The 11276-nt window shown below is 35.9% G+C and overlaps 1 protein-coding gene across 1 annotated transcript in view; it reads left to right on the top strand.

Moving 5' to 3' along the window:
• Window positions 1–11276, top strand: part of LOC106468351 (mitogen-activated protein kinase-binding protein 1-like) — a gene marked incomplete at its 5' end in the record, with an annotated part of 66729 nt that overhangs the window by 13676 nt on the left and 41777 nt on the right. Inside the window, 2 exons of the mRNA XM_022396683.1 lie at window positions 3956–4055; window positions 9223–9336. Of these exons, the coding sequence (XP_022252391.1) occupies window positions 3956–4055; window positions 9223–9336 (214 nt within the window). The remainder of the gene's footprint in view (window positions 1–3955; window positions 4056–9222; window positions 9337–11276) is intronic.

The raw sequence follows: 11276 nt of genomic DNA, 5'->3' as shown, positions 1-11276 counted from the left end.
GTCTGAATTATTTAGGTTCTATACAAGAAACTAAAAATCAGACGTTTTGGGGACTTAGAGATAACAGTCTGAATTATTTAGGTTCTATACAAGAAACTAAAAATCAGACGTTTTGGGGACTTAGAGATAACAGTCTCAAGTCTTTAGGTTTTATACAAGTAACTAACAATCCGACGTTTTGGGTTTTTAGAGATAACTGTCTGAAGTTTTTAGGTTTTATACAAGTAACTAACAAACAGACGTTTTGGGGTCTTGGAGGTAACAGTCCGAAGTTTTTAGGGTTTATACAAGAAACTAACAATCAGACGTTTTGGGTTTTTAGAGATAACAGTCTGAAGTCTTTAGGTTTTATACAAGTAACTAACAATCAGACGTTTTGGGTATGTAGAGATAACAGACTAAAGTATTGAGGTTTTATACAAGTAACTAACAATCATACGTTTTAGGGTCTTAGAGATAACAGTCTGAAAGTTTTAGGTTTTATACGTGTAACTAACAATCATACATTTTGGGGACTTAGAGATAACAGTCTGAAGTATTTAGGCTTTATACAAGTAACTAACAATCAGAGGTTTTGGGGTCTTAGAAATAACAGTCTGAAATTTTTAGGTTTTATACAAGTAACTAACAATCAGACGTTTTGGGTTTTAAGAGATGACAGTTTGAAGTCTTTAGGTTTTATACAAATAACTAACTATCAGACGTTTTGGGGATTTAGAGATAACAGTCTGAAGTCTTTAGGTTTTATACAAGTAACTAACAATCAGCCGTTTTGGAGTCTTAGAGATAACAGCCTAAAGTCTTTAGGTTTTAAACAAGTAATTAACAATCATAAGTTTTGGGGTTTTACAGATAACAGTCTGAAGTCTTTAGGTTTTATACAAGTAACTAACAATCAGACATTTTGGGGACTTAGAGATAACAGTCTAAAGTATTTAGGTTTTATACAAGTAATTAACAATCAGACGTTTTGGGGTCTTAGAGATAAGAGTCTGAAGTATTTAGGTTCTATACAAGAAACTGACAATCAGTCGTTTTGGAGACTTAGAGATAACTGTCTGAAGTCTTTAGGTTTTAAACAAGTAACTAATAATAAGACGTTTTCGGGACATAGAGATAACAGTCTGAAGTCTTTAGGTTATATACGTGTAACTGACAATCAGACGTTTTGGTGACTTAGAGATAACAGTCTGAAGTCTTTAGGTTTTATACAATTAACTAACAATCAGACGTTTTGGGTTTTTAGAGATAACGGTTTGAAGTCTTTAGGTTTTATACAAGTAACTAACAATCAGATGTTTTGGTGTCTTAGAGATAACAGTCTGAAGTATTTAGGTTCTATACAAGAAACTAAATATCAGATGTTTTGGGGACTTAGAGATAACAGTCTGAAGTCTTTAGGTTTTATACAAGTAATTAACAATCCGACGTTTTGGGTTTTTAGAGATAACTGTCTGAAGTCTTTAGGTTTTATACAAGTAACAAACAATCATACGTTTTGAGGATTTACATATAACAGTCTGAAGTATTTAGGTTTTACACAAGTAACTAACAATCAGACGTTTTGGGGTCTTAGGGATAACAGTCTGAAAGTTTTAGGTTTTATACGTGTAACTAACAATCATACATATTGGGGACTTAGAGATAACAGTCTGAAGTAATTAGGTTTTACACAAGTAACTAACAATAAGACGTTTTGGGGTCTTGGAGGTAACAGTCTAGAGTCTTTAGGTTTTATACAAGTAACTAACAATCAGACGTTTTGGAGACTTAGAGATAACAGTCTGAAGTATTTAGGTTCTATACAATTAACTAACAATCAGACGTTTTGGGTTTTTAGAGATAACGGTTTGAAGTCTTTAGGTTTTATACAAGTAACTAATAATCAGACGTTTTGGGTACTTTGAGATAACAGTCTGAAGTCTTTAGGACTTATACAAGTAACTAACAATCAGAAGTTTTGGGGTCTTGGAGATAACAGTCTGAAGTCTTTAGATTTTATACAAGTAATTAACAATCACACGTTTTGGGGTCTTATAAATATCAGTCCTACGTCTTTAGGTTTTGTATAAATATCTAACAATCAGTCGTTTTTGGGACTTAGAGTAAACAGTTTGAAGTATTTAGGTTTAAAAATGTAACTAACAATCAAGGTAAGAGTCTAAAATCTTTAGGTTTTATACAAATAACTAACAATCAGACGTTTTGGGGATTTAGAGATAAAGGTTTGAAGTCTTTAGGGCTTATACAAGTTACTAACAACCAGACGTTTTGGGGACTTAGAGATAACAGTCTGAAGTATTAGGTCTTATACAAGTAACTAATAATCAGACGTTTTGGGTAATTAGAGATAACAGTCTGAAGTCTTTAGGTTTTATACAAGTAACTAACAATCATCCGTTTTGGGGTCTTAGAGTTAATAGCCTTAAGTCTTTATGTTTTAAACAAGTAACTAACAATCACACGTTTTTGGGACTTACAGATAACAGTCTGAAGTCTTTAGGTTTTATGAAAGTGACTAACAATCAGCCGTTTTGGAGATTTAGAGATAAAAGTCTGAAGTCTTTAGGTTTTATACAAGTAACTAACAATCAGACATTTTGGGGATTTAGAAATAACAGTCTGAAATCTTCGAGTCTTATTCAAATAATAAACAATCTAAAATGTTCATTTGTTAAAGAAAGATAAGGAACAAATTGTAAAATTCAGATCTGATGCATGTTAACAACTTAAGATCTTCAGGTCTCATACATGTTAACAACTTAAAGTTTTGAGGTCTTATACATATTAACAACTTAAGGTTTCAGGTTTTATAAGAACAACAAAAAGTCTTCCATTTTACTCTTGCAGATAACAATTGCACATACAAATACACAAATTTAAGTACAGTCATAACCGATATAAAGTCATGGTTAAACAGAATGTATCGAAACTACATTTTAATGCTGCTCGGCTGCACGTGCCAAAGAAATCTGATCGTTTTAGAAAGAGTATGTAACCGTCGTTTCTTTCGCAAAATATTTATGCACTCGCATAGTAATCCATCTAATTTTATGGCATAGGAGAACAAGGGAATGTGATAAACTTGGGGAAATCCAGTAAGGGGCATCAAGAAGTATCTCAACCTTAATAACAAATCCACGAACACAAAGGTCAGGAGCGGATTCCGTCCATATAGCCCAGGCAACAGTATCCATTTGGAAAACCAACACAAGTCACTCTACAGAAACTGTTGCTTTACATAACCATTCAACCATGGCATATTTCAAGCAAATAGAAAAAGAGCTGGATATTCTTGCTACTCAATACGAAGATATACCACTGAAGTGTCAGTGGAAGTCTGTGCAATTGGGCTGTTAAAACAGTATTTGGGAAACAGTTGCTCTCATACAGTATATGGTTTATAGAACGCAAGCAAGGGTGAGTGGTGTAATTTTGACATCACAGCCTTAAGACTGAGCTTCTTATATTGAAAGCTACAGTGCAGGGCCACTCTAAAAATGCATTTTTGTGGATTCTTACCTATTAGAATACTTCGTACTTTGGTTATCAAGGCTAAAACTTGTTCCCATCTCATTCTGGGACAGGCTTAATCGCAGTTCATCCTTAAGATATTAGTGTATGAATATTTTCCATTACAAAATTTTATTAGATATCGTTCCCCAAACTAATCAGTTTTCGGTGCTTTCCAAGAACCTCTGTAACAGCATCCAATGTCAAAATGTAATTCTGATACATGTTATTCCATGGCGAACTTATATGTGCTGTAGTTTTCCGTTATTTGCTAATTTCCATATTAAAATTGCTTTAATGTGACGTACGTAACGCTTTAGAGATGGAGAAGAATGTAAACGATTATATAAGAATATATAAATATGAAAATAGTGGTTAAGATTTAAATGTTCAAAACGTAGGATTTCAAATTTTAAGAAATTTAACTTTTTAATCTCTTAAGATCTCATTCTCTGGGTGCCAAGGATCCTACTACAGTAGCTCCATCTGGTGTCAAGTACCCTGATACATTAGCAGTAACATTTGATGAAACCTGCCAGAAGGTTGGAATGTATTATGATAATCACAAATTATATCATTTTTATTAAGATTTAAGAGTTCTCTACTAGCAGTGTTTGTGTATCGAACACACAAGGTACTAGAAATAGTGATTCCTGATTTTGTGTAGGGAGCACACTAGGTACTAGAAGTAGTAATTCTTGTGCTTGTGTCGGAAGCACACTACGTAGTAGAAGTAGTGATTCCTGTTTTTCTGTAGGGAGCACACTAGGTACTATAAATAGTGATTTCTTTGTTTGTGTAGGTAGCACACTAGTTACAAGAAGTAGTGATTCCTGTGTTTGTGTAGGGAGCACATTAGGTACTAGAAGTAGTGATTCTTGTTCTTCTGTAGGGAGCACACTAGGTACTAGAAGTAGTGATTCCGTTGTTTGTTTAGAACCACACTAGGTACTAGGGGTAGTGATTCCTGATTTTCTGTCGGGAGGACACTGTATATTAGAAGTAGTGATTCCTGTGTTTGTGCAGGGAGCACACTAGAAACTAGCAGGAGTAATTCCTCTGTTTGTGTAGGGGAACACACTAGGTACTAGTAGTAGTGGTTCCTGTGTTTTTGTCGAGAGCACACTAGGTACTAGCAGTAGCGATTCCCGTGTTTATGTAGGGAGTACACTAGGTACTAGCAGTAGTGATTTTTGTGTTTGTGTAGGGAGTATAATAGGTACTAGAAGAAGTGATTCCTGTGTTTGTAGAGGGAGCACACTGTGTACTAGAAGTAGTGATTCCTATGTTTGTGTTGGGAGCACAATAGGTACTAGAAATAGTTATTCATGTGCTTGTGTAAGGAGCACACTAGGAACTGGAAGCAGTGATTCCTTTGTATGCGTAGGGATAACACTAGGTTCTACAAGTAGTGATTCCTGTGTTTGTGAAGGGAGCAAACTAGGTACTAGTAGTAGTGATTCCTATGTTTGTGTAAGGAGCACATTAAGATCTACAAGTATTGATTCCTCCGTTTGTGTAGGGAAGAAATTAGGTACTAGCACTAGTGATTCCTCTGTTTATGAAGGGAGCACACTAGGTACTAGAAGTAGTGATTCCTGTGTTTGTGTAGGGAGCACACAAAGTAATAGCAGTAATGAAACTTCTGTTTCTGTCGGGAGCACACTAGGTACCAACAGTAGCGATTCCCGTGTTTGTTTAGGGATCACATTAGGTACTAGCAGTACTGATTCGTGTGTTTGTGAATGGAAAGCACTAGGTACTAGCTGAGTAATTCCTTTTTTGTGTAGGGAACACACTAGGTGCTAGCAGAAGTGGTTCCTGTGATTGTTCAGGAAGCAAACTAGGTACTAGAAGTAGTGATTCTTGTGTTTGTGTAGGGAGCACACTAAGTAATAGCAAGAGGGATTCCAGTGTTTGTGTACGGAACACACAAGGTACTAGAAGTAGTTATTCCTGTATTTGAGTAGAGAGCAAACTAGATACTAGTAGTAGTGTTTCCTGTGTTTGTGTAGGGTGCACACTAGGTTCTACAAGTAGTGATTCCTGTGTTTTGTAGGGAACAAACTAGGTACAAGTAATAGGGATTCCTCTGTTTATGTAGGAAGCACATCAGGTACTAGAAGTAGTGATTCCTGTGTTTGTGTATATAATACTTAATATAGAAGTAGTGATTCCTGTGTTTGTGTATAGAATACTAGATACTAGAAGTAGTGATTCCTATGTTTGTGTAGAGAGTACATTAGGTACTAGAAGTAGTGATTCCATTTTGATGTAGGGAGCACACTAGGTAACAGAAGTAGTGATTCCTGTGTTTGTGTAGGGAACATACTAGGTACTAGAAGTAGTGATTCTTATATTTGTTTATGGAGCACACTGGGTAGGGAGCACTCTAGGTACTAGAAGAAGTGCTTCCTGTGATTGTGTAGGGAGCACACTAGGTACTAGAAGTAGTGTTTCCTGTGTTTGTGTATAGAATACTAAATACTAGAAAAAGTTATTCCTGTGTTTATATAAGGAACACAGTAGCTACTAGAAGTAGAGATTTCATTTTTATGTAGGGAGCACACTAGGTACTAGAAGTAGTGATTCTTGTGTTTGTTTATGGAGCACACTGGGTAGGGAGCACTCTAGGTACTAGAAGTAGTGATTCCTGTGTTTGTGTAAAGAGCACACTAAGTACTTGTCAGAGTGATTCCTGTGTTAGTGTAGGGAGCACACTAGGTACTAGCAGAAGTAATCCCTGTGTTTTTGTAGGGAGCATACTAGTTACTAACAGTAGTGATTCCATTTTTTAATAGGGAGCACACTAGGTACAAGAAGTAGTGATTCCTTAGTTTATGTAGTTAATACACTAGGTACTAGTGGGGATTCCTATGTTTGAGTAGGTAGCACAAAGGTATTAGAAGTAGTGATTCCTGTGTTTGTGTAGGGAGAATTTTGGTACTAGAAGTAGTGATTCCCGGGTTTGTGTAGGTAGCACACTAAATACTAGAAGTAGTGATTCCTGTGTTTCTTTAGGTAGCACACTAAGTACTAGAAGTAGTGATTCCTGTGATTGAGTAGGGAGCACATTAGGTACTAGAAGTAGTGATTTCTGTTTTTGTGTATAGAATACAAGGAATTAGCAGTAGTGATTCCTGTGTTTGTGTATAGTGCACACTATGTACTAGAGTAGGAATTCCTGTGTTTGTGTATAGAATACTAGGAACTAGCAGTAGTGATTTCTGTGTATATGTAAGGAGCACACTAGTTACTTTAAGTAGTGATTCCTTTGTTTGTTTAGGGAGCACATTATGTACAAAAAATAGTGATTCTTGTGTTTGTGAAGGGAGCACAAAAGGTTCTACAAGTAGTGATTCCTATGTTTATGTATAGAGCACACAAGCTACTAGAAGTAGTGATTCTTGAGTTTGTCTAGTGAGCATTTTGGTGCTAGAAGTAGTGATTCCTGTGTTTGTGTAGGGAGCACACTATGTACCAGAAATAGTGATTCTTGTGTTTGTGTAGGGAGCACACTAGGTACTAGAAGTAGTTATTTCTGTGTTTGTGTAGGGTCACACTAGGTTCTACAAGTAGTGATTCCTATGTTTATGTTGGGAGCACACTAGGTACTAGAAGTAGTTATTTCTGTGTTTGTGTAGGGTCACACTAGGTTCTACAAGTAGTGATTCCTATGTTTATGTTGGGAACAAACTAGTTACTAGGAGTAGTGATTTCTGAGTTTGTGTATAGAGCACACAAGCTACTAGAAGTAGTGATTCTTGAGTTTATGTAGGGAACACACTAGGTACTAGAAGTAGTGATTCCTCTGATTGTGTAGGGAGCACACTAGGTACTAGAAGTAGTGTTTCTATGTTTGTTTAGGGAACACACTAGGTACTAGAAGTAGTGTTTCCTGTGTTTGTCTAGGGAGGACATTAGGGACTAGAAGTATTTATTCCTGTGTTTGTGTAGGGAGCACACTACGTACTCGAAGCAGTGATTCCTGTGTTTGTGTAGAAAGCACACCAGGTACTAGCAGTAGTGATTCCTGAGTTTGTGTAGGGAGCATACTAGGTACTACAAGTAGTGATTCCTATGTTTGTGTAGGAGCATTTTGGTGCTAGAAGTAGTGATTCCTGTATATGTGTAGGCGAAAATTGGTACTAGAATTAATTATTCCTATTTTTGCGTGAGGAGCACACTATGTACTAGAAGTACTGATTCCTGTGTTTGAGTTGGGAACACACTAGGTACTAGCAGTAGTGATTCTTGTGTTTGTGTATGGAGCACACTAGGTACTAGAAGTAGTGATTTCTGTGTTTGTATAGGGAGCACACTAGGTTCTAGAATTAGTGATTTCTCCGTTTGTGTAGGGAATACACTATGTACTAGAAGCTGTGACTGCATTTTTATGTAGGGGGCATTTTGGTGCTAGAAGTAGTGATTCCTGTGTTAGTGTAGGGAACATACAAGGTAGTAGAAGTAGTAATTCCTACGTTTATGTAGAAGCAGACTAGGTACTACAAGTAGTGATTCTTGTGTTTGTGTAGGGAACACATTGGGTAATAACAGGAGTGATTACTGTGTTTGTTTGGGGATCACACTAGGTACTATAAGTAGTGATTCCATTTTTTATGTAGGGAGCATTTTGGTGCTAGAAGTAGTGATTCCTGTGTTAGTATAGGGAACACACAAGGTACTAGAAGTAGTGATTCCTATGTTTATTTGGAGCAGACTAGGTACTACAAGTAGTGATTCTTTATTTTTTGTTTAGGGAACACACTTGGTAATAGCAGGAGTGATTACTGTGTTTGTGTATGTAGCACACTAGGTACTAGAAGTAGGGATTCCTGTGTTTGTGTAGGGAGCACACTAAGTACCAAAAGTAGTGATTCCTGTGTTTGTGTATAGTATACTGGGTACTAAAAGTAGTGATTCCTGTGATTGTGTAAGGAGCACATTACGTACTAGAAATAGTGATTATTGTATTTGTTTAGGGATCACACTAGGTACTAGAAGTAGTGATTCCTGTGTTTGGGTAGAAAGCATACTAGGTACTAGAAGTAGTGATTCCTGTGTTTGTGTAGGGAAAACGCTATGTCCTAGAAGTAGTGATTCCTGTGTTTGTGTTGATAGCACACCAGGTACTAGCAGTAGTGATTCATGAGTTTCTGTAGGGAGCATACTACGTACTAGCAGTAGTGATTCCTGTGTTTGTGTAGAAGCACACTAGGTACTAGAAGTAGTGATTCCTTTGTTTGGGTAGGGAGCACACTATGTACTAGTAGAGGTGATTCCTGTATTTTTGTAGGGAGCACACTAGGTACTAGAAGTAGTGATTACTCTGTTTGTCTATGGAGCATTTTGGTGCTAGAAGTAGAGATTCCTGTGTTTGTATACGGAGCACACTAGGTACTAGAAGTAGTGATTCCTTTGTTCGTGTTCGGAGCACACTAGGTACTAGCACTAGTGATTCCTGTGTTTGTGTAGGGAGCACTTGGCACTAAAAGTTGTGATTTCTTTGTAGTTAGTATTTCTCTGATTTATCAAACCAACTTTTTGTAAGGGAGATATAGTTAGTATTTGACTCAATATTAGACCTTATAATATATATATATATATATATATATATATATATATATATACACACATATGTTAATTTATACGTCATTTTATTGATATATAATCTTTTGAAGACAGTTATAAGTTATATGTATTTTCCAGGTGATTTGTATATACAATAACCACAGCTTTTACTTGTGGGATGTACATGACATGACGAAAATTCAAAACTCTAACTCCTTCATGTACCATAGTAACAGTGTATGGGGAATGGAGGTGAGAAAAACAACCTATCGTTGAAGATATTTTTAACCTTAGGCTTGTGTCCCAGTATTGTTACTACCTATGTTAATTAAGTAGTGCATGTATCTAGTGTCCTGGTATTGTCACTGCCTATGTTAGTAGTAGTAGATGTATCTAGTGTCCCAGTATTGTTACTACGTATGTTAATTAAGTACCGGATGTATCTAGTGTCCCAGTATTGTTACTGCCTATGGTAGTTAAGTAGTGGATGTATCTATTGTCCCAGTATTGTAACTACCTGTAGTAGTTAAGTTGTGGATGTACTTAGTGTTCCAGTATTGTTACTATCTACGTTAATTATGTAGTCGACGTATTTAGTGTCCCAGTATTGTTACTGCCTATGTTACTCATGTGGTGGATGTATCTATTGTCCCAGTATTCTTACTCCCTATGTTAATGATGTAGTGGATGTATATATTGTCCCAGTATTGTTACTATCTACGTTAATTATGTAGTCGACGTATTTAGTGTCCCAGTATTGTTACTGCCTATGTTACTTATGTGGTGGATGTATCTATTGTCCCAGTATTGTTACTAAATATGGTAGTTAAGTAGTGGATGTATCTAGTCTCCTAGTATTGTTACTACCTATGTTAATTAAGTAGTGGATGCATCTAGTGTCCCAGTATTGTTACTGCCTATGTTACTTATGTAGTGGATGTATCTATTGTCCCAGTATTGTTACTACCTATGGTAGTTAAGTAGTTGATGTATCTAGTGTCCCTGTATTGTTACTACCTATGTTAATTAAATAGTGGATGTATCTATTGTCCCAGTATTGTAACTACCTGCAGAAGTTAAGTTGTGGATGTACTTAGTGTCCCAGTATTGTTACTATCTATGTTAATTAACTAGTGCATGTATCTAGTGTCTCATTATTGTTACTAATTATGTTAATTAAGTAGTGCATGTATCTAGTGATCCAGTATTGTTACTGGCTATGGTAGTTAATTTGTGGATGTATCTAGTGTCCCAGTATTGTTACTGCCTATGTTAATTATGTAGTGGATGTATCTATAGTCCCAGTATTGTTACTGCCTATGTTAATTATGTAGTGGATGTATCTATTGTCCTAGTATTGTTACTACCTATGGTAGTTAAGTAGTTGATGTATCTAGTGTCCCAGTATTGTTACTGCCTATATTAATTAAGCAGTGCATGTATCTAGTGTCCCAGTATTGTTACTACCTATGTTAATTAAGTAGTGCATGTATCTAGTGACCCAGTATTGTTGCTGCCTATGGTAGTTAATTAGCGGATGTATCTAGTGTCCCAGTATTCTTACTTCCTATGTTAATGATGTAGTGGATGTATCTATTGTCCCAGTATTCTTACTCTCTGTGTTAATGATGTAATGGATGTATCTATTGTCCCAGTATTATTACTACCTATTGTAGTTAAGTAGTGGATTTATCTAGTGTCCCAGTATTGTTGTTACCTATTTCAATTAAATAGTGAATGTATCTAGTGTCCCTGTATTGTTACTACCTATGTTAATTAAATAGTGGATGTATCTATTGTCCCAGTATTGTTACTACCTATGGTAGTTAAATAGTGAATGTATCTAGTGTCCCAGTATTATTACTACCTATGGTAGTTAAGTAGTTGATGTATCTAGTGTCCCAGTATTGTTACTGCCTATGTTAATTAAGTAGTGCATGTATCTAGTGACCCAGTATTGTTACTGCCTATTTTAGTTAATTAGTAGATGTATTTAGTGTCCCTGTATTGTTACTACCTATGTTAATTAAATAATTAATGTATCTAGTGTTCCAGTATTGTTACTACCTTTGTTAATTAAGTAGTGGATGTATCTAGTGTTCCAGTATTGTTACTACCTTTGTTAATTAAGTAGTGGATGTATCTAGTGTTCCAGTATTGTTACTACCTTTGTTAATTAAGTAGTGGATGTA

Source organism: Limulus polyphemus, unplaced genomic scaffold, assembly GCF_000517525.1.
Source record: "Limulus polyphemus unplaced genomic scaffold, Limulus_polyphemus-2.1.2 Scaffold2975, whole genome shotgun sequence".
NCBI classification, from domain to species: domain Eukaryota; kingdom Metazoa; phylum Arthropoda; class Merostomata; order Xiphosura; family Limulidae; genus Limulus; species Limulus polyphemus.
This window is presented reverse-complemented; position numbering and strand designations above follow the sequence as displayed.